This window comes from Phacochoerus africanus, chromosome 8, assembly GCF_016906955.1.
Source record: "Phacochoerus africanus isolate WHEZ1 chromosome 8, ROS_Pafr_v1, whole genome shotgun sequence".
NCBI lineage: Eukaryota > Metazoa > Chordata > Mammalia > Artiodactyla > Suidae > Phacochoerus > Phacochoerus africanus.
The window spans coordinates 148,465,266-148,488,068 of NC_062551.1; the positions used below are offsets into that span (position 1 = coordinate 148,465,266).

General features: G+C 35.9%; 1 protein-coding gene and 1 pseudogene across 2 annotated transcripts in view; both read right to left on the reverse strand.

Moving 5' to 3' along the window:
* Positions 1–4,292: 4,292 nt before the first annotated feature.
* Positions 4,293–6,283, reverse strand: LOC125133387 (glycerophosphodiester phosphodiesterase 1-like; annotated as a pseudogene).
* Positions 6,284–6,332: 49 nt separating this feature from the next.
* The window catches only part of EFCAB7 (EF-hand calcium binding domain 7), a 59,083-nt gene continuing 42,612 nt past the window's right edge, over positions 6,333–22,803 (reverse strand). For both annotated transcript variants that reach the window (XM_047788813.1, XM_047788812.1), the window contains exons 12-14: positions 9,531–9,740; positions 7,340–7,447; positions 6,333–6,601 (exon numbers count right to left, since the gene is read on the reverse strand). In XM_047788813.1, the coding sequence (XP_047644769.1) occupies positions 6,527–6,601; positions 7,340–7,447; positions 9,531–9,740 (393 nt within the window). In that variant the 3' untranslated portion in view covers positions 6,333–6,526. The remainder of the gene's footprint in view (positions 6,602–7,339; positions 7,448–9,530; positions 9,741–22,803) is intronic.

The following is a 22,803-nucleotide window of genomic DNA, read 5'->3' on the forward strand; positions in this document are numbered from 1 at the left end:
ATGAATAATGAAATAATATGCACACCCTCTGGTGGCCAAAACTGGAAGTACATTTCCATTTTCCTGGATTATATCCAAAATATGATTAATGTGATGTATTAAGTTTCTGCTTCATATTTGATACACCAAAAATAGATCTAAAAGAAGGCCACAGGCTTTAAAAAAAAGGCAGGTCTACAATATCTAATGGAAAATCAACAAGATTATTAAATATAGTAATTTAAGAATTACATATGTCGGTATTTGATACTTAACACTAATTTGGTTTTAAAATATTGGAACTGTAGAATTTTATAGTGGGGAGGAATTATAGTTATCTTTTAATCTATCCCCTTCCCATTTAAAACTGCATGTTAGATAATGAAATAATTAACATTGCATTTTTAGTTGTTTGTTAGTGACATGAAAAACGCAATCTGCATAAATGGAATTGAATAGTAATGAGACCTTTCCTTGTGTTTCTTCATATATTTCTGTTTTTAATTTACCAATATCCCAAGAACTAGGAAAAAATTATACCACATGTAAGATTCAATTTTCTGCCCACTTTATGCAACTATGCAATAAATATTTATTGCACATCTACCATGATTTCTTTGGTGTGTGCTGAAATTGTAACTATTCCTGCTTTCAGTCTAGCAAAGGGCACAGATAAACAGTAATTCCAGTAGAGTACGATGAATGTGACCATAAAGAGTGAGCACAAAGTAATAGGGCCATCAAAGTAGTCTTGATGGGGGAGTAATCAGGAAAGGATTCTTGGGAACAGTGACCTATTTGGTGAGACCTGAAGGAACAAGAGGGCAAAGGGGAGAATTATTCTATGGGCAAGAAGAAACTGTTATATCCGAAGGGCCTGAGGGGAGAGAGAATGTGGAAACTGGAAGTAGCTACAGAAATATGGTTGGAAAGAAGTCTGAAAAGGAATGATCAGGAGTTCCCTGGTGGCCTATTGGTTAAGAAGTTGGCATTGTCACAGCTGTGGCTTAGGTTTGATCCCTGGTCTGGAACCTTCCACATGCTGTGGGCACAGCCAAAAGAAAAAAAAAATTAAAATTAAAAAATGTTTTTTAAAAAAGGAATGGTCAGAGGTTGGAAAGAATGAATGAGAGTCAAGAAAGTGGGTATAGCAAATGAGGACAATTCTTTCAAGTCTTTTTTCAGTATGATGGGAGGACAGAAATAATGATAAAAAAGAGATGGGGAATGGGAAGTTTCTGAAAGATGAAAAGTCTAGAACATGCATAAGTAATAATAGAAAAAGATCAATATTGAGAGATTGTAGATAAAATTTATTCATGGGGAGCTTTAATGCAGATATTAAGGAGACAGGCAGGGATGGGACCTGAAGTACAGGAGAGACTTGGGGCATTTAGCTGTTTTTAGGTTAAATCCTTGTACTTTTAAAATTAACATGCAAAGTTACCTTTGAAAATAACACAATCTGCACAAAACTGCCCTGAAAAAGGGTAGCATATCTTGAATTTAAAGAAAACATTCTTATATGTTAGTCAACTGTATTTTAGTTAAATTAATCACTATATTACCTATGAATTTGGTATTTCAGGATTTGAACTAAATTTTTCTGGAAATTCTAGTACCACAGTATTGCAGTAATTCTTTAAAAAAAATCCTTTACTTAAAGGTCTAAAAATGGAACCCACCTTATATTCATTAACTCATTGGATTTTCATTCCTTGGAAAGAAAGCTTAAGTTAAAACAAAGTATTTTTCCTTTCTACTGAGTAATTAGAAATGGAATATAGGGTAGTTTTTTTTTCCCTTCTAACAAGTGAGTAAAGGCTTGGTATGTCTAAGTGGTGGGAATGGTGGAAGAAAATGCTTAAGTGCTCACTGTTCTTTCTTGAGGCTCCAGGTTCCAATGATATCACTTGATGTCACCTATCATCCAATTACATCGTCCTTTTTTTTTTTTTTAAATTTTCCCACTGTACAGCAAGGGGGTCAGGTTATCCTTACATGTATACATTACAATTACATTTTTTCCCCCAGCCTTTCTTCTGTTGCAACCTGAGTATCTAGACAAAGTTCTCAATGCTATTCAGCAGGATCTCATTGTAAATCTATTCTAAATTGTGTCTGATAAGCCCAAGCTCCCGATCCCTCCCACTCCCTCCCCCTCCCCCTCCCATCAGGCAGCCACAAGTCTCTTCTCCAAGTCCATGATTTTCTTTTCTAAGGAGATGTTCATTTGTGCTGGATATTAGATTCCAGTTATAAGTGATATCATATGGTATTTGTCTTTGTCTTTCTGGCTCATTTCACTCAGTATGAGATTCTCTAGTTCCATCCATGTTGCTGCAAATGGCATTATGTCATTCTTTTTTATGGCTGAGTAGTATTCCATTGTGTATATATACCACATCTTCCGAATCCAATCCTCTGTCGATGGACATTTGGGTTGTTTGCATGTCTTGGCTATTGTGAATAGTGCTGCAATGAACATGCGGGTGCATGTGTCTCTTTTAAGTAGAGTTTTGTCCGGATAGATGCCCAAGAGTGGGATTGCGGGGTCATATGGAAGTTCTATGTATAGATTTCTAAGGTATCTCCAAACTGTTCTCCATAGTGGCTGTACCAGTTTCCATTCCCACCAACAGTGCAGGAGGGTTCCCTTTTCTCCACAGCCCCTCCAGCACTTGTTATTTGTGGATTTATTAATGATGGCCATTCTGACTGGTGTGAGGTGGTATCTCATGGTTGTTTTGATTTGCATTTCTCTTATAACCAGCGATGTTGAGCATTTTTTCATGTGTTTGTTGGCCATCTGTATATCTTCTTTGGAGAAATGTCTATTCAGGTCTTTTGCCCATTTTTCCATTGATTGATTGATTGGCTTTTTTGCTGTTGGGTTGTATAAGTTGTTTATATATTCTAGAGATTAAGCCCTTGTCTGCTGCATCATTTGAAACTATTTTCTCCCATTCTGTAAGTTGTCTTTTTGTTTTCTACATCGTCCTTTTTACAGCTTGCGGCAAAGTCAGCAACTTTATTATATGCTTTTGGTAACATAGTCAGATAATTTGTTTCCTGCAACTCAACACTTTGTGAAATAGAATATAGGGCCACATTTATTTGACTTATAAAGCATTTGGCAATTGATAGAATGCTTTCACATTCCATTGCTTTTTAAGATATTACCTGAAAATCCAAACTGCTGGATAATGACAGCCCATTTTACAGACATCTAATCAAGGGCCAGAAAGCCAAGTGACATTTAAACTATGTGCCAGCCATGTACTGGGTAAAATAATATACTGCTATCCTGGCATTCATATTTCAAAAGCTGACATTTACTAGCCAAGTATTTTATTACCGATACAGTTACACAGTTCTTAATTGCTTAATATAGTTTTTCATGCGCTGTACTATTTCATTAAATGCCGTTTAGATTTAATTTCTATTATTTCAAAATATGTTTAATTATAAATAATCCACAAGAGGAGTTCCTGTCATGGCTCAGTGGTAACGAACCTGACTAGTATCCATGAGGACACAGGTTCGATCCCTGGCCTTGCTCAGCAGGCTAAGGATCCTGCATTGCTGTTAGCTGTGGTGTAGGTCACAAACATAGTTTGGATCTGGTGTTCCTGTGACTATGGTGTAGGCCGGCAGCTACAGCTCTGATTTAATCCCTAGCCTGGGAAATTCCAAATGCCATGGGTGCAGCCTGAAAAAGACAAAAAAAATTTAATCCACAAGTAAAGCCACTAAAAAATTACTTCCAGAACAAAATATTCCTACTGTTGTGATTAGATTTGGGCTCCTTCAACACAAAAATGAATTTCTCCAAATTTTGTTTTAACTATATTTTCTCATTGGAAAACTAAATACAGCATGTAATTAAATGTCTGTTTCTGCATTCACATTTCCTTTTTTCCTTTTAATGATTTTTAGTGTGTCACAAGTCTGACAGCCACAAATTTGGCTGTACATTGATAACATAGCTGAATACAGTATTTGAAATAAGTTATACAGTGTGGCAAGTTTTAAAATGTCGGCTATGGAGTTCCCCTCGTGGCTCAGCAGAAACAAATCTGACTAGTATCCATGAGGACGCAGGTTCGATCCCTGGCCTCACTCAGTGGGTTAAGGATTCAGCATTGCTGTTAGCTGTGGCGCAGGTCGCAGATCCTGCTCGGATCTGGCATTGTTGTGACTGTGGCATAGGCCAGTGGCTACAGCTCTGATTCAATCCCTAGCCTGTGAACCTCCATATGACAGTGTGCGGCCTTAAAAAGACAAAAAAAAAAAAAAAAAGTCAACTCTGAGTGATGGTGCATTTCCTATGCATTTGCATCCATACCTCTAAATTGCACAACTCAATCTGAGCTCATCCTCACTGGGTTAAGGTGTATGCCTCGGCTCAGGACAACAGCTGCAGTGCCTTTTGCAAACCTAGATTTTCAAGATCAACAGTGTTGAACTCAGGCATTCCATGCAGCATGTTGGCAACACTGGGTTTTGCTTTGGTTTGGGTAAAAATTCAATTACCGATTCCTGCTTTATGAACCACCCAATCCCCAGGGCTTGGGCTAGCATAAGGGATATTTGAGACCATCAGGCAGTTTCTGCACATATTTCCTTGGGTGGGTGTTGGGGGAGTAGCTAGAACTGAGATGTGCAGTTTTCCAACATGCTATCAGTGATAAGAGCTGGAACCAAGGTGGAATTTGTAGTAACTCTTTTTCATCAAAGATGTTACACAGTCCAAGCAACAACCTGAGTGCCTTTAGTTGCCTACTTCTTCAAGTAGTCTGGGGATATAAAATCCTTCTGCATAAGGAAAGCTGAAATTCCACAAGGTACCTTAAGATATTATGTATCCTTCAAGTAAATAACATACCCATTACCACAAACATGAATTGTGTCCAGGGAGTATCACAGTCTCATCTCCTACATGGCTAAGGCTCCAAGGTCTGTGAGTTAAAGACATTACTACAATGTAATCTGTTTGTTTCATCTTACAGATAACTTCTGGGAAGAAATGGCAAATAATGCTATTATTGTATAGTTGAGGAAACTCTGCACACATTTAGAACATCAGTAGCCATATTTGCATGGCCTTTGAAATCAAAGGAGATTGTGAAGTTATGGTTCAGGCACTAGGCCCAAGCTTCCCTCACGGTACTGATCTTCTCATTAGGGAAATTATTCCTGAATCTGTGATCTGCTGCTTTTAAGCTTTCTAATTTGTTCAAATGTCAAGTCACACATCAACCAGTTCCACTGGTTGTTGTATCGATTCGTGCTATCATGCACTAAGACAGGAATCTCCTAAGTAAATGCAGTGTCCAACTGTTCCCAGACACGCTGTGACAGGCAATGCCAGAAACTCAGTCCCGGAACTTGAGCAACGGCAGAGCCCAGCGAGAAGGCACATGCTCAAGGCTGAAGAGGTAGAGCAGGAGATAAAGGCTGCCAATGAAGAGGCAAGCACTGAAAGGCCTGTATGTTACCAGCTGCAGCAGCAGCAGCAACAGGAAGGAGAAGGGACCTCGGAGGTCCCCTGGTCCTCTCACTACACCAGTGAGGACAGGAGTCCTGGATCTGCTGGGCTCCCTGGAAGCACAGGGATAAGTACAAGTCACTCACAGCAGCAAGCCCATTTGCATTTTATTTCAAGGTTTCTTTGATGAATAAATGAAAAGTGTATAGGATTGTATAAAACTCACTGAGTATTACTTTTTAAAAACTTACCTCTAGGGAGTTCCCATTGTGGCTCATCGGTAATGAATCTGACTAGTGGCCATAAGGATGCAGGTTCGATCCCTGGCCTCACTCAGTGGTTTAAGGATCTGACATTGTCCTGAGCTGTGGTGTAGGTTGCAGGTGCAGCTCAGATCTGGTGTTGCTGTGGCTGTGGTGTAGGCTGGCAGTGACAGCTCCAATTTGACACCTAGCCTGGGAACTTCCATATGCTAAGAGTGGGGGCCCTAAAAAGATGGAAAAAAAAAAAAAAAAGCTTACCTGTAAATTTTTTTTTTTTTTTTGTCTTTTTGCCATTTCTTGGGCCGCTCCCGCAGCATATGGAGGTTCCCAGGCTAGAGGTCGAATCGGAGCCTACGCCAGAGCCACAGCAACGCGGGATCCGAGCCGCGTCTGTGACCTACACCACAGCTCACGGCAACGCCGGATCGTTAACCGACTGAGCAAGGGCAGGGATCGAACCTGCAACCTCATGGTTCCTAGTCAGATTCGTTAACCACTGCGCCACGACGGGAACTCCTTACTTGTAATTTTATTTCAACTTACTAGCCATAAATGAAATGTGCCCAGATTTCCTATTAAGTCAATAAGAAAGCCACACATTAAAAATTTCTATTTTAATAATAAAGTATATAATATGGACATGAAATGTAAATACATGCAAATTAAATAGACTTATTTATATACATCAGTTAAATTGATTAGCATTTAGTTGATCAAAAAGTAAAAGACTAAACTTGAAATAATTCTTCTTGGTTTGACAGTCTAAAGCAAAATTATTTCCTAAAAATAGTGTTTACAATATAAGGGAATACACACAATAATATATCCATTCTTGTCGTTCATTCAGAGGCATTACGTGTTGACAAACCTGCATATAAAAATAGAAAGCTTTTACTTTCTTTTATATACTATAATTTTTGGGTAATTTTTCAATAGGACAACATTTCTAGACTCTATGTGAAAAGTATCTCTGTGCAGATAAAATTCTTTAATATTTGTCCTTAATAGGTAACTGCAATCTATGGTCTGATGTCTAATAGGATAATCCAGTCTAAATTCTACTGTAATATAGTAGTTGATAGTCGGAATTTGGGAATGTGGGTAGAGGGTTAATGGAAAGGGAAGTAGACAGCTAACACCAGAACCTCAGCTATTCCTAGCTCTTGACTTGGTTATCTAAAAGTTAGAAGCATTTTCTCTTTTAGGTTGTCTTAGAAAATCATCATGGAGATAAAAATATTTTGAATTATCAAAACTCCTATTACTACTAACACTACTTTATGTTTCTATATAATATTCAAAAGTGCTTTCACATATATCAGTTTATTTTTATGTTTACATTAACTTTGTGAAGTATCTAAAATTGGTGATTATTTTACACTTAAAGAGACTGGAACAGAGAGGTTAAGTGAACATCCCATAATCACGGAACCAAACAGGAATGGATTAGAAGCAGTCTCCTATCCCTTGGTACAGTAGGGTACTAATACAAATATCATACTTGAAATAATTTTTGACTCTATTTCATATTTATACATTTATTCACAGCATTAATAGTAATTATTTCAAATTGATAAAAGGCTTTAATTAGAAAACAAGGAATTACCATTGTAGATTTTGGTGCCACTTCTACTGCAAATATGTCGAGTCCTCTGTTGTTTATGCAGTTTTTACTCAGCTCATTGTTGATGTGAATAATCACTTTATTATCTGACTATAAAAAAAGATTTTGTAAGTTGCTTCACTAAATATACACACACAAAATGATAATCACAAAACATTTTGCAAGTCTTGGGATCGAGGTATTCACCGGGTTCTAGAGAAACACAGGAACACTAACTCGGGTTGGGCTATCAAGGAGGCCCTTATGGAGGAAGTGATACAGATAAGAGATAGCGGATAACAAATAACCTCTAGGATGGAGAGCAAACAAGTGAAAGCAGAATGGAGCTGATAAAAGAGAGAAATGCACTCCCCTGCTAAAGGAACCGCAGTCACTCCCTAACAACTAGGGAAGAGAATATAACATTGGACTACTTGAAGTCCTCTTTCAGCGCTTCTACGACTCAGCTGTGTGAACTTTTGCAAGTTATTTAACATCCTTGTGCTTGGTTTCCTTGCGTGTGAAGTGGGGTTAGTACTTACCTCATTGTGGTGTTGTGAGAAGCAAATGTGTTTAAGTACCTGGCCCACGGTAAACTCTAAAATATTATTACTTCATGTTGGTGAAGGGAAATTTAATTTTCCTTGATGGAAAAGAAGGAGGTGGAGGGTTGAGAAATGAAGATAATAGCAGAGCAGAGGAACTGGGACAAGGTAGTGACTCTCTTCCACCCTTTTAATCCTAATAAAACATGAAGGGTACATATACACACAAAACCAAAAACGAACAAAAAAACAGAGGGCAGAAACGGAAACATGCTGGATCTTAGGAATCCCTCCCCACAGCATTATCATCCATTTGAAGATTGCAATCTACTAGCTGGGTACCCTATTTTATTTCCTCAAGACTAAACACCTCTATCTTGTTTTCAAGATAACTTATGTAATCTGGACCCATGCAGTTTATGTAATTTACTGTCCAAATGCTCCTTCAAATAAAGCTCTGTTACTGCAAAGAAGATACACTCACTCTTTCGTCTATAGTTCATGTTAACTCTCACTCATATTTCCCCTATGTCTAAATGCAGTGTCTCTGCATATCTAAATCCCAGTTATCTTTCCAATCCTATGCCACATGCTCAAATCCCTCATCACAGTTCTCTTCCTCCTAATCATAAACCTTTCTCCAACTTCTATAGGTCAAACTAACATCAACCACGAGAGATACGAATACAGTAATACTCCTATTGTACATACGAACAGTACTATATGATTTAATATTGAACTATTCTCTCCGATCTCTTTCAAGAGTATGAATTTTGTCTTTAAAACTGGCAGAGGCTATAAAACTCCTTGAAAGCAGAGACCATGTTATACTTCCTGGTGGCCCCTACTGTGACTCAGAGAGTTAGTTACATAATATATACTCAAGATGACTCAATACTCAGCCAAATCTTAAGCACTTGAAGAAATTTATGGCAGGCATAAAAACAGTGCAAATCTCAATCCAGGAACTAAAAGAAATATACCAACAGTTCTAAAAACCTAGTCATCTTGAGTAAGATTTTATGAAAATTTATAATTTTTGAAAAGCTAGGTATCTCTGACTTTAATAATTTATGTATGTATTCTCTTGACCTGCAATATCAATAGTAGCAGAGAAGACAGCTAAAACTAGAAATAATTGGCTTGATAAAAGCAGGTCCTGGATAATAGAATATATTTAATTAGATAAAGTGATGATAATTTGTAGGATTTTTGATATTGCAAAATCTGTGTAAGAAGCTGGGCTAAGTTTTTTTCTTTACCTTTTTATACTTCTTTAAAATATGATGTCTATTGTTTAAAATACTATGTATGCATGTGATAACAAAAATAAAATACCTTATACACAGATTATGCTCTATCTTCAATAGATCTCCAAATATTTAATTGTCGACAATATTTTAAGAAAATTACAAAGAAACAAAACCCACAAATATCTCAAAAATAAATAAATATTATATACTTTGAAAATACATAAAAATCACCATGCCTAGTTGGAGTTATAAACCTGACAATAAAAAAGAATAAATTGCATATTATAAATATTATTAATGTAATGGCATATTTAATTACTATGCAAGAATAGGATAAGAAAGAAGATGGAACAAATCAGTAAATATTACGGCTATGAACCAGCTCATAACTGATACCTTATTTTCAATAACTGATGTTATCCAGGTGTCACGCTTATAAGTGTGCACAATTACATTTTCGTAGCCGTCCATTACTTTGGCATCGCCTTTGTTAACAACAGATTTACAAATGGCCTTCTCAAGTTGCCCACTGCATGCCTCCATATGGACAACTTTAATTCTTGGCTTGCATTTGTCTGCATAGATATTTATGACAAATGGGCATGCCTGAAATGAAAGAAAAAGCAAATCTTGTTTTAGCCTTTTGAAAGAATTTAAAATAAATTACTTATTATTAATATGTTTATCATATGACTTAAGAAGACATACTATACTTTCTAGCTTGCCCTTCTGATACTTTTAGAGGAAAATTTTAGTACTATGAATTGAGTAATAAAAAACATCAAGTTCTGATTTTTTGGTAGCTTGTTAACTGATAATATTCAGAGAAAAAGAAAGAAAATTGCTTTTAGCCAACTCTACATTTGGTTTAAAGCTAATGCATTAATACAGAGCACCAAAAAGAACTAAGTGTAGAAATTTTAATTCACAGTTTAAAGTTAATGTAAAGTTAGTATAAAACACCTTTAAAAACTGAGATCTAAAGAAATTTTCTGAATTTGGAAATAGATTTTTCTAATGTCTACTCTTTAGTCTTACCATATGTAAGTTTTAAAATATATAATGACTCCAACTTTTGGCAATAATAAAAACATCTTTTGAAGACACAGTAGAATGAAAAATCATTGGACTAGAAAGCAAAAGATCTGAGTTTGTGGTTGGGTTTTACCATTTACTAGCTACATGATCTGGGGAAGTCATTTAACTTCTGTGAGGCTTAGTTTCTTCATTGAGAAAGTGGGGAGAAACAGTATATACTCTGCCAAGAGTTGTTGGAAATATCTAATAGGTTATACGTGTCAAAATATTTTACAACAGAATTCTAAAAGAAAGATTATAATAAAATGATAGTAGCATTTAAAAGGTTTATTTATTTTTTCAGTACTGAATAGATTCTGGTATTATTTTACCATTTTTCAAGTCCTGGTTATCTGTTTTATTCGACCAAAGAGTATAAACATCTTAAAAAGGTCTTGGTTGGAATTCTCGTCATGGCTCAGTGGTTAACGAATCTGACTAGGAACCATGAGGTTGCAGGTTCAGTCCCTGGCCTCGCTCGGTGGGTTAAGGATCTGGCGTTGCTGTGGCTCTGGTGTAGGCTGGTGGCTACAGCTCTGATTGGACCCCTAGCCTGGGAACCTCCACATGCCGCGGGTGCGGCCCTAGAAAAGACAGAAAGACAAAAAAAAGGTCTTGGTTAAAGGTGTATTCTCTAAAATTTTTAAATAAAAGCTTCCATACTCTAAAAAAAAAGTGCTCATTAATTAAATTACTTTTTTCCATTCATGGGTTTGATCTTGTATTTACTTATCCTTTTTATCCTACTAAGTTAATACAAAAAACACATTAATAAGGGAGAAAACTATTCATTGTAAATTGTTAATTATAAAAATATGAACACTATATAATAAGTAAGAAAGGGAAGACTAGAATAATAAAACCTAGATTAGGGCATGCTACTTAAATTTTGCACAAAATGCGTCTCTAGCTACCTATTAGCCAAGATAAAATAGAATGTATTGCATAGCTCTCAAAATCTAGAAAAATGAAATTTTTCCCAGTTCTCAATTCTGAAAGGAATTTATAACATGAAATTACTTTTTAAAAAAGAAGAGAAGAAAAAAAAAGGAAAGAAGACTTTTTTTTGCTAATCAACATTCAATAAAAGAGCAAATTATTGTTATGGTGATATAAGGGCAATGCACTTGCAGGAAGAACAATAAAGAAACTATGTTGCTATTTGAAAGAGGATATTCATTTATAAGTTTATAGAGGGAATGGATAACCTATAATTCTAAAACAGAATTAGGGAATTTAATAAGAAAAAACAAAGTAAAGGTGACTGGCTGTGCCTGTGCAGGAAAAAAATAATAAAAGACAAATTGAGAATGTGTAATAACTTACATAATGCTTAAAATAAACTTTGACCTAGTTTACTAAAACCATTCAATTAATGAGATTTCAAACAATCCTATGCCCTTTCCTGCATCCTAATCTGTAACTGATACTTAGGTTACTCTTTGTGACACAATACGTACTAATTTAATAGGTGGGATCAAAATATAGCTCATCTAGCTATTAGTTTATTTACATAATATATGATTCAAGAAATTACCAGAATCCAGAATGGTTCCAGAATCTTTATGGGCCAAAGACTCTATAGACGTATTTAAACCAATTAGAACACAGCTCATAAGATTATAAATGGGTCCTTCCTAGATAACCATAAACTCTTTTTTTTTATATAAACATGAAAATGTTAGGTCATGCTCTAGGTATATTAACTCAGTGACACAGTACATATCAAAGAGCCATTGTCTATCAAGACAATACCCTAACTGAATAGCCTCTTGGTCTCAGAGCACCTGCAGATTATCAGTTAAAACTAAATCAGTCAAAATATCTTTAGATTTTATATGGACCCTTTAAACAAAAGGTTACCACATGTGTATAACCCCATCACTAATGGAAACACTCAACATTTTTATACCAATTAATGTTACTTTCTCCTTCTTGTATTACCATGTGCTGATGTAATAGTTTCAATCCAACAATTCTATAACCCTTGCTGAATCAGGATGATTCTGTAAATCAGGAGGTATCCATGCCCAGAATAAACTTTCTGGATGCTTCAATACCAATCCTGACTTAATATCATTTGTTGATGGGGTTATATTAAAAAATAAAACGGACAATACCTGGCTTGACATATACAATAAGTACTCTAGCCCCTATTGTAAAATCTATTTCCTTACCATGAAATAGCTTATCTCAAAGGATTAAATTATGGCTCTCTCTAAGGCACATCAAATTACTAGAAGTAGTAAAATATATATAAACAGCTAGTATGTTTTTGGAATAACTGACTTTTTTAAAGTGTTATAGAAAAAAATGGGTTTTTTTGCACTTTCTCAAGTATCCTTTAAAAGTGAACAACAAATACATTATTTGATACATAAATTAATTGTTATCATAAAGGAAGAGACAGTAAAAGAATTTCTACAGAAGCTACTATCTATACTATAAATACCATAGAAATACTTTAGAAGTACTACAGTAATACTTTTAATAGAGCATTACATTAAACAGACTACTCTGACTAAAGTCCTTATGTAAAAACATTGTATAAAATAAGAATAATAAAATAAAATCCATGGAAAAGGCCAAAGATTGAATTGTAGACATATAAAATTTGGCCTGTCAAATTCTGAAAAGAAACAATGGGTACAATCAGGTTATAAGAACCATGAGGATTAAAATCTGGCAAAACCTGGACTTTCCGTCATGGAGCAGTGGTTAACGAGCCCAACTAGGCACCATGAGGTTGCGGGTTTGATCCCTGGCCTCGCTCAAGGGGTTAAGGATCCAGCGTCGCCGTGAGCTGTGGTGTGGGTTGCAGACGTGCTTTGGATCCCACGTTGCTGTGGCTCTGGCAGAGGCCAGTGGTTACAGCTCCGATTAGACCCTTAGCCTGGGAACCTCCATATGCCGCAGGTGCATGCCTACAAAAGACAAACAAACAAACAAATAAAAGGTACTTAGTATATAATAAACATGCTTTAAAAAAAAAAATCTGGCAAAACCAGAAGGGCCACTTGGGTACAAGATAAAATCCTCCTCATGAAACAATTCATTCCAATTGGGACAAACTAGCTATAGTATTAAACACTAAGGAAAATTCACCTTCCAAGGATAATAAAGGATAAAGTCAGTCCATGCTTTATCTGTAACTAAATTAACCTGGAGAAACTGTGGGATATGAATTGAAACTATGCTCTAAAAGACTCTGAGAATTTCCAAGTTGAATTTATACAGTTATCTCTCCTGCTATGGTTTATGAATATGTACTACTAATAATAGTACATTTATTTTCAGAGTGGATCAAAATATTTCCCTGTTTAAAGGTCACAACCATCGTGACTACCTAGGACATTCCAAATTACTGATCCCATGACAAGGATACATTTAACTGGAACAATTAATCATAAATTCGGATCATATAAGGCTTTGCTCCTTACTCAAAAATATTTTTGTCTTTATCATTCCCAAATCTCTTAGAAAATGATAAGGGCCTTAATGGAATTGGAGAGGTATATCCTTTGAAGACCCCAAAGTGAGGCTTTCCAGAGAACCTTTAGAAACCAATAGTCCACAGAATTAACTGCTAACCCAAAAACCTTTCAATGAGCACATGACCAATATGAGGTAATCAGCTTTCTCTCTAGATCACTGGAACAAGGTTCTTCCATAGTTTACACTTCTTTTTGTACATTTCTCTTTATTCATAGCTTTCCTCTCTACTGATTTAAAGGTGTATATAGCTGACTTAGCCTATCATATTTTTCTTATTAGTAATAATGACTTGCCTAAGTCTAGGCTTTAAGGAAAATGTGTTTGAACTGTGAGAAATAAAAATGCAGTACTTAATATTTGTCACAACAACAAGAAACAATACACCTATAATTCTACAAAGGCTGATTACATCTTGTGCAGCTCCTGTGTGAAAAGCAGACAATTTAATGCTAACCTAGAACCAAGGTAAATTATTTTGTACAGCTATTAGGCCATGACAAGGGTATGATTCTCTAACACTCTCAGTGGGTTATATTTCTTCCTTGCATACATTCCAAAAGAATTAAACTCTTTCTGGAAAAAGACTCCTGAACATAGTAAGCTCACTCAAAGCAGTTACACCACTCCACGTGGTCACCAAAAAATTATTTATTTTAGTTGACACGGTAATTACTATAGCCTAAGCCCTGGGGGCACAACAAGCCATTTTAAATTCTTTAACTCAAGCAGTTACAGATAATTTAAAAAAAGTCTTACTTGATTTTCTTTTGAACAATCAGGGAGGAGTCTGCACTAATGTTAATACCTCATGTTGCACCTAGATTAACACTCTAAGTAAAACTATCTACAACTACAAAAGGCTACACGAAGTAGACTCAGGGAGTCCTTGGGACTTTTCTTAGCCAAATCTAGAAAATTTAAGATCATGATTATGGAGTACCCTTTAGCCCTTTCTTATAATACTTCTAACTGTACTAATCTAAGAGCTTAAATGTTGTCCAGAGTCTTAAAATGCTTCTGCATAGTTACTGTCCCAACACATGACCTTAAGACAAAAACAGGATGGCTAGTAGGCACATGAAAAGATGCTCAACATCACTAATTATTAGAGAAATGCAAATCAAAACTATAATGAGGTACCACCTCATGCTGGTCAGAAATGGCCATCATTAATAAGTCTACAAATAACAAATGCTGGAGAAGGAGTGGAGAAAAGGGAATCCTCCTACACTGTTGGGGGGAATGTAAATTGGTAAACCCCTATGGAAAACAGTATGGAGGTTCCTCAGAAAACTAAATATAGAACTACCATATGATCCAGCAATCCCATTCCTGGGCATATATATGGACAAAACTATAATTTAAAAAGGGGCATGCATCCCTGCATTCATGGCAGCACTATTCACAATAGCCAAGACATGGAAAGAACTTAAATGTCCATTGACAGATGAACGGATTAAGAACATGTGGTATATAATACAATGGAATACTACTCAGCAATGAAAAAGAAGAAAACAATACCATTCACAGCAACATGGATGCAACTAGAGATTCTCATACTAAGTGAAGTAAGTCAGAAAGAGAGAGACAAATATCATATGATATCACTTATATGCAGAATATAAAATATGGCACAGATGAACCTATCTCCAAACATAAACAGATTCTCAGACATAGAGAACAAATGAGGTTGCCAAGGGAAGGGGGGAAGGAATGGGATAGACTGGGGGGTTGGGGTTAGTAGCTGCAAACTATTACATTTAGAATGGATAAATAACAAGGTCCTACTGTATAGCACAGGGAGCTATGTTCAATCTCTTAGGATAGACCATGATGGAAAAGAATATAAAAAAGAATGTGTATATATATACATATATATGTATGTATGACTGAGCCACTTTACTGTACAGCAGAGATTGACAGAACACTGTAGATCAACCATATTTTAATTTAAATTTTTTTTGGATTGGATATTAAGATGTAAAAATCAGATATATAAATATACAGATATTTTTGTTTTTCTTGAGAAAAAAAGAAATCCCAAAAGATCTGGCAACACTCTCCTGACACTTTTTCCTGGTGACAACTGACTGGCACTAGGAATAGGCTGCCGCTGTCAGTCAGTGGACACTCTCCAATTTGCCACAGTCCCCACCTTGCCCTGCCTGCCTCACTCAACAGTTTCTGTCTACTTGGTCCCCAAAGGATGTGTGCCTTTTGCATAAATCCAATACTCTCACTCTACGGATGAGGTGACCAAGGCCCAGAGGAGAAATTATTTGACTAAGTTCACCCAATAAGCTGTTGGCAGGGCTAGGATAGGAACCTAGTAATTACTAGTTTATTTGTATGGTGGGTCTTTTAAATACTACTGAATAAGTGAATGTGTGAAGTAATTAAATGTCCATTTAAAAAAGCCAAAATACAAAAACAGGCTGAATCATGATATATGCACAAACTGAAAATTAGACCTCCACAGAGGAAACCTCTTCAGAGAGATCAACAACAGTAGCTGAGTGAATTTTTGATGGTTTCTTCTATAGCCTTGGCTGGATGAAAATCAAAAAGACTGAGAATAAAAAAGTTCCCACAAACTTATGAAAAAAAAAAAAGATTATTCTGTTGTCCTGGTAACAAGCAGTCATCCAGGAGTTACCACTGTGGCTTAGCAGAAACAAACCTGATCTAGTACCCATGAGGATGCGGGTTCTATCCCTGGCCTCACTCAGTAGGTTAAGGATATGGTATTGCTGTGAGCCTCGGTGTAGGTCACAGACGTGGCTTGGATCCCGCATTGCTGTGGCTGTGGTGTAACCTGGCAGCTGCAGCTCCAATTTCACCCCTAGCCTGGGAACTTCCATACGCCACCAGTGAGGCCTAAAAACCAAAAAAAAAAAAAAAAAGGCATCATCAAAACTTATTTTTTTAATTTATTTAATTATTAAAAATTGAAATATAGTTGATTTACAATGTTTTAGTTTCTGGTATACAGCAAAGTGATTCAGTTTTATATATATATCTGTGTCATATATATTATTTTTCATATTCTTTTTCATTATAGTTTTTACAAAATACTGAATATAGTTCCGTGTGCTATACAGTAGAACCTTGTTGTTTATTTTTATATAGTTATTTATATCTGCTGACCCAAAACTCCTAATTTATCTCCCTCCTTCTTCCCCTTTGGTAACCCTAAGTTTGTTTTCCATGTCTATGGGTCTCTTCCCATTTTGTAAAAAAGTTCATTTGTATCATATTTTAGATTCAACGTATAAGTGATATATGATATTTGTCTTTGTCTGACTTACTAAGTATGATAATCTTTAGGTCCATCCACGTTGCTGCAAATGTTATTATTTCATTCTTTTTTGTGGCAGAGTAATATTCCAGTGTGTGTGTGTGTGTGTACATATATATAACCACTTTATCCATTTTTCTGTTAACGGATATTAGGTTGCATCCATATCTTGGCTCTGGTAAACAGTACTGCTAAGAACACTGAGGTGCATGTATCTTTTTGAATTAGAGTTTTGTCTGGATGTGTGCCCAGGAGTAGGACTGCTGAATCATATGATAACCCTGCTGGTCTTTAAAGGAATCTTCATACTGTTCTTCATAGTGGTTGCACAAATTTACATTCCTACCAACAGTGTAGGAGGGTTCCCTTTTCTCCACACTCTCTCCAGCATTTATTTGTAGACTTTTTGGTGATGGCTATTCTGACGTGTATAAAGTAATAACTCATTGTAGTTTTGATTTGCAATTCCCCAAAATTAGTGACACAAAGCACCTTTTCACATTCATGATAGCCACCTGTATGTATTCTTTGAAGTAACGTCCATGTCTTCTGACCATTTTTTGACTGGCTGTTTATTTTTTTTATATCGAGTGCATTTGCATATTTTGGAAATTAATCCATTGTCAGTTATATCATTTGCAAATGTTTTCTCCCAGTTCATAGGTTGTCTTTTTGTTTTGTTTATGGTTTCCTTTGCTATGCAAAAGCATTTAAATTTAATTAGGTCCCATTTGTTTATTTTTATTTTTGTTCTGTTACTCTGATGGATCAAAAAAAATATTGCAGCAATTTATGTCAAAAAGTGTTCTGCCTATGTTTTCCTCTAGAAGTTTTCTGGTGTCATGTCTTATATTTAAGTCTTTAAGCCATTTTAAGTTTATTTTTGTATATGATATGAGGGAGTGTTCAAACTTCATTGATTTACATGCAGCTGCCCAGCTTTCTCAAAACCACTTGCTAAAGAGACCATCTTTTCTCCATTGTATATTCTTGCCTTATTTGTCACAGATTAATTGACCATAGGTGTATGGGTTTATTTCTGGGCTCTCTATACTGCTCCATTGATCTATATGTTTGCTTTTGTACCAAAACCACACTGTTTTGATTACTGTAGCTTTTCAGTATCGTCTGAGGTCTGGGAGGGTTATGCTGCCAGCATTGTTCTTTTTCCTCAGGATCACTTTGGCAATTCTGGGTCTTTTGTGATTCCATATAAGTTTTAGGATTATTTGTTCTAGTTTTGTGAAAAATGACACAGATAATTTGATAGGGATCACATTAAATCTGTACATTACTTTGGGTAGTATGGTGATTTTAACAATATTAATTCTTCCAAACCAAGAACATGGGATATCTTCTCATTTCCTTGAGTCATCTTCAGTTTCCTCTATCAATGTTTTAAAATTCTCAGCATATAAGTCTTAGACTTCCTTGGCCAGGTTTATTCTTAAGTATTTAATTTTTTATGTGATTTTATATAATTTTAAAAATTAACATATAGTTGATTTACAATGTTCTGTCAATTTCTGCTGTACAGCAAAGTGACCCAATCATATATATATGTGTGTGTGTGTGTGTTCTTTTGCCCTTATTATCTTCTATCATATTCTATCACAAGTGACTGGATACAGTTCCCTGTGCTATATAGCAAGACCTCATTTCTTACTCATTCTAAATGTAGCAGTTTTCATCTACTAACCCCAAAACCCTAGTCCATCCCATTCCCTCCACCTGCTGCTTGACAACCACAAGTCTGTTCTCCACGTCTGTGAGTCTGTTTCTGTTCTGTAGATAGGTTCATTTCTGCCATGTTTTAGATTCCACATGTAAATGATTTCATATGGTATTTATATTTCTCTTTCTGACTTACTTCACTTAGTATGAGAATCTCTAGCTGCATCCATGTTGCTGTGAATGGTATTATTTTGTTCTTTTTTATGGCTCAATAGTATTCCACTGTATATATGTACCACATGTTCTTAATCCATTCATCTGTTGATGGATGTTTAGACTGTTTCCATGTCTTGGCTATTGTAAATAGTGCTGCAACCAACATAGGGGTGCATGTATCTTTTTGGGTTTTGTCTTTTGTCTTTTTTTCAGGGCCACACCCACAGCGTAAGGAGGTTCCCAGGGTAGGGGTCTAATCAGAGCTCTTGCTGCTGGCCTACACCACAGCCACAGAAATGCTAGATCCAAGCCATGTCTGCGACCTACACCATAGCTCATAGCAATGCCAGATCCCTACTCCACTGAGCAGGACAGGGATTGAACCCGCAACCTCATGGTTCCTAGTTGGATTCATTTCTGCTGCACCACGATGGGAACTCGCATGTATCTTTTTGAATGAAAGTTCTGTCCAGATATATGCCCAGGAGCGGGATTGCTGGATCATATGGTATTTCTATATTTAGTATCTGAGAAACCTCCATGCTGTTCTCTATAGTGGTTGTACCAATTTACATTCCTACCAACAGTGTAGAAAGGTACCCCTTTTCTCCACACCTTCTCTAGCATTTATTTGCAGACTTATTAATAATGGCCATTCTGACAGGTGTGAGGTGGTACAGCACTGTAGTTTTGATTTGAATTTCTCTGTAATAATCAGGGATGTTGAGTATATTTTCATGTGCCTATTGGCCACTCATGTGCCTTCTCTGAACAAATGCTTATTCAGGTCCTTTGCCCACTTTCTGTTTGGGTTGTTTGTTTTTTGGTGTTGAGTTATATGAGTTATTTGTATATTTTGGAGATAAAGCCCTTGTCAGTTGTTGATGTGGTTTTAAGGGAGATTTTTTTTTTTTTTTTTTTACTGTCCCTTTCTGGTATTTCATTGTTGTGGTAAAGAAATGCAACAGATTTCTATATGTTCACCTTGTATCCTGCTACCTTGCTGAATTCGTTTATCAGTTCTAGCAGTTTTTGTGTGGAGTCTGACAATTTTACCTCTTTTCTGACAATTTGGATACCTTTTCTTTTATTTTTTTCTCTTTTTTTGTCTGTGCTCATAGCATGTAGAAGATCCCAGGCTAGGGACTAAACCCGTGCCACAGCAGTGACCTGAGCAACTGCAGTGACAACACCAGATCCCTAACTTGCTGCACCCCCAAGGAACTCCTTTTATTTCTTGTTCTTGTCTGATTACTGCAGCTAGGACTTCCAATACTATGTTGAATAGAAGTGGTGAGAGTGGGCATCCTTGACGTGTTTCAGATTTTAGTGGGAAGGCTTTCAGCCATTTTTTTTTTCTTTTTAGGGCTGCACCTGTAGCACATAGAGGTTCCCAGGCTAGGGGTCTAATCGGAGATACACCTGCTGGCCTATGCCACAGCAATGCCAGATCCAAGCCAAGTCAGCAACCTATACCACAGCTCACAGAAATGCCAGATCCCCAACCCACCGAGTGAAGTCAGGGGTCAAACCCACAATCCCATGATTCCCAGTCGGATTCATCTCTGCTGCACCATGATGCAAACTCCGCTTTCAGCTTTTCATCACTGACTATTATGTTGGCTGTGGTTTTGTCATAAATTGCTTATTATGTTGAGATATGTTCCCTCTATATCCACTTTGGTAAGAGTTCTTATCATGAATACTTGTTGAATTTTATCAAATGCCTTTTCTGTATCTATTGAGAAAATCATGTGGGTTTTTTTCTTTGCTTTTTGTCAATGTGGTGTATCACACTGATTGATTTGGATATGTTGAACCATCCTTGCCACCCTGGGATGAATCCATTTGATTATAGTGTACGATCTTTTTAATGTGATGTTGGATTCAGTTTGCTAATATTTTGTTGAGAATTTTTGTTCATCAAAGATATTGGTCTGTGATTTTCTTTTTTGGTACTGTCTTTGGTTTTGGTATCAGAGTGATGGTGGCCTAATAGAACGACTTCATAGACTAAATGAGGGAGTGGTCCTTCTCTTCAGTCTTCTGGAAGAGTTTGAGAAGGATCAGTACAAACTCTTTGTATTTTTGGTAGAATTCCTCAGTGAAGCCCTTGGTCCTGGACTTTTGTTTGGAGGAAGTTTTTTTATTCCAGATTATACTGTACTTCTAGTGACCAGTCTGTTCAAATCATTTATTTCTTCTTGACTCAGTTTAGTGGGCTGTATATTTCCAGAAAGTTGTCCATCTCTTCTAGGTTGTCCAATTGGTTGACATACAATTGTTCATAGTATTGTGGGGTTTTTTTTAATATTTCTGTGGTGTTTGTTATCTCATTTCTTTCATTTCTTATTTTGTTTTTTGGGTTCTCTCTTCTTCTTGATTAGCTTGACCAGAGATTTGTCAAATTTGTTTACCCTTACAAAAAATAACATCTTGGTTTTATTGATTGTTTTCTTTTTCTATCTCTATTTCATATATTTCCTCTGATCTTTACTAGTTCTTTACTTGTGCTGACTTTAGGTTTTGTTTGTTCTTCTTTATCCAATACTTTTAGGTAGTAGGTTAGGTTGTTTTGGATCTTTCTTGTTTTTTTGATGAAAGCCTATATCACTAGGAATTTCCCTCTTAGCACTGCCTTGCTGCATACCATAGATTTTGTGTGTTTGTGTTCTGGCTCTAAATAGTTTTTTTTAATTTCCTCTTTGATTTCATTATTAACCATTCTTTTTTTAGTAGCATGTTGTTTAGTCTGCAAGTAATCTTTTCTCACGTCTCTTTCTGTGGTTCATTTCTAGTTTCATGATGTTGTGGTCAGAAAAGATGCTTGAAATAATTTCTGTTCTCTTAAATTTGCTAAGGCTTGTTTTATGTCATAGTATGTGGTATATCCTAGAGAATGTTCCATGTGCCCTTGAGAAGAATGTATATTATTTTTTGGATGTAATGTCCTGAAAATATTAAGTCTAACTGGTCTGTTGTGTCATTTAGGATTTCTGTTGCCTTACTGATTTTCTGTCTGGAAGATCTGTCCATTGAAATCCATGGGGTGTTAAAGTCTCCTACTAGTATTGTTTTCCCATCAATTTCTCCTTTTATGTCTGTTAACATTTGTTTTATGCATTTAGATGCTCCTATATTAGGTGCATATATGTTAATAAGAGTAATGTCCTCTTCTTGTATTGATCCTTTTATCATTAATATAGTGTTCTTCTTTATCTTTCTTTATGGCCTTTGTTTTAAAGTCTATTTTGTCTGATACGGATACTGCTACCCCTGCTTTCTTGTCATTTTTATTAGCAAGAAATATCTTTTTCCATTCCACACCTTGAATTTGTGTGCATCCTTTGCTCTAAACTGGGGCTCTTGCAGGCAGTATATTGTAGGCTTTTGTTTTATTATCCAACCTTAATGTTTTTTGATTAGAGCATTTAGTCCATTGACATTTAAGATAATTATTGATCAATATGTATTTATTGCCACTTTAAACCTTGTTTTCCAGTTGATTTTGTATTTCTTTGTTCCTTCCTTTCTCTTTTTGTTTTTCTTTGGTGGTTTTGATGGTTTTCTTTGGATTCACGCTTGAGTTCTCCTGTTTTCATGGATCTACCATTATGTTTTTGATTTGGGGTTACCCTGTTTTTCAAGTATATTAACCCATTACTATATCTACTTGCTTTAGATTGATAGTTATATAGGTTTAAAAACATTCTTTCTTTTCCACATTTTATGATTTTTAATGTCTTTTTCTTACATCTTCATTTTTATTCTTTTGCTGTTCCTAGTGTTTATCATCACTTTCACAACAAATTTCTTTTTTCTTTTTGATCTCTATACTGGCTTAAGTGATCTACTTTCCAATTGTGATTTCCTCTTTCCTATGTCTTCTTGCTTCTTTTCTCTTTAGAG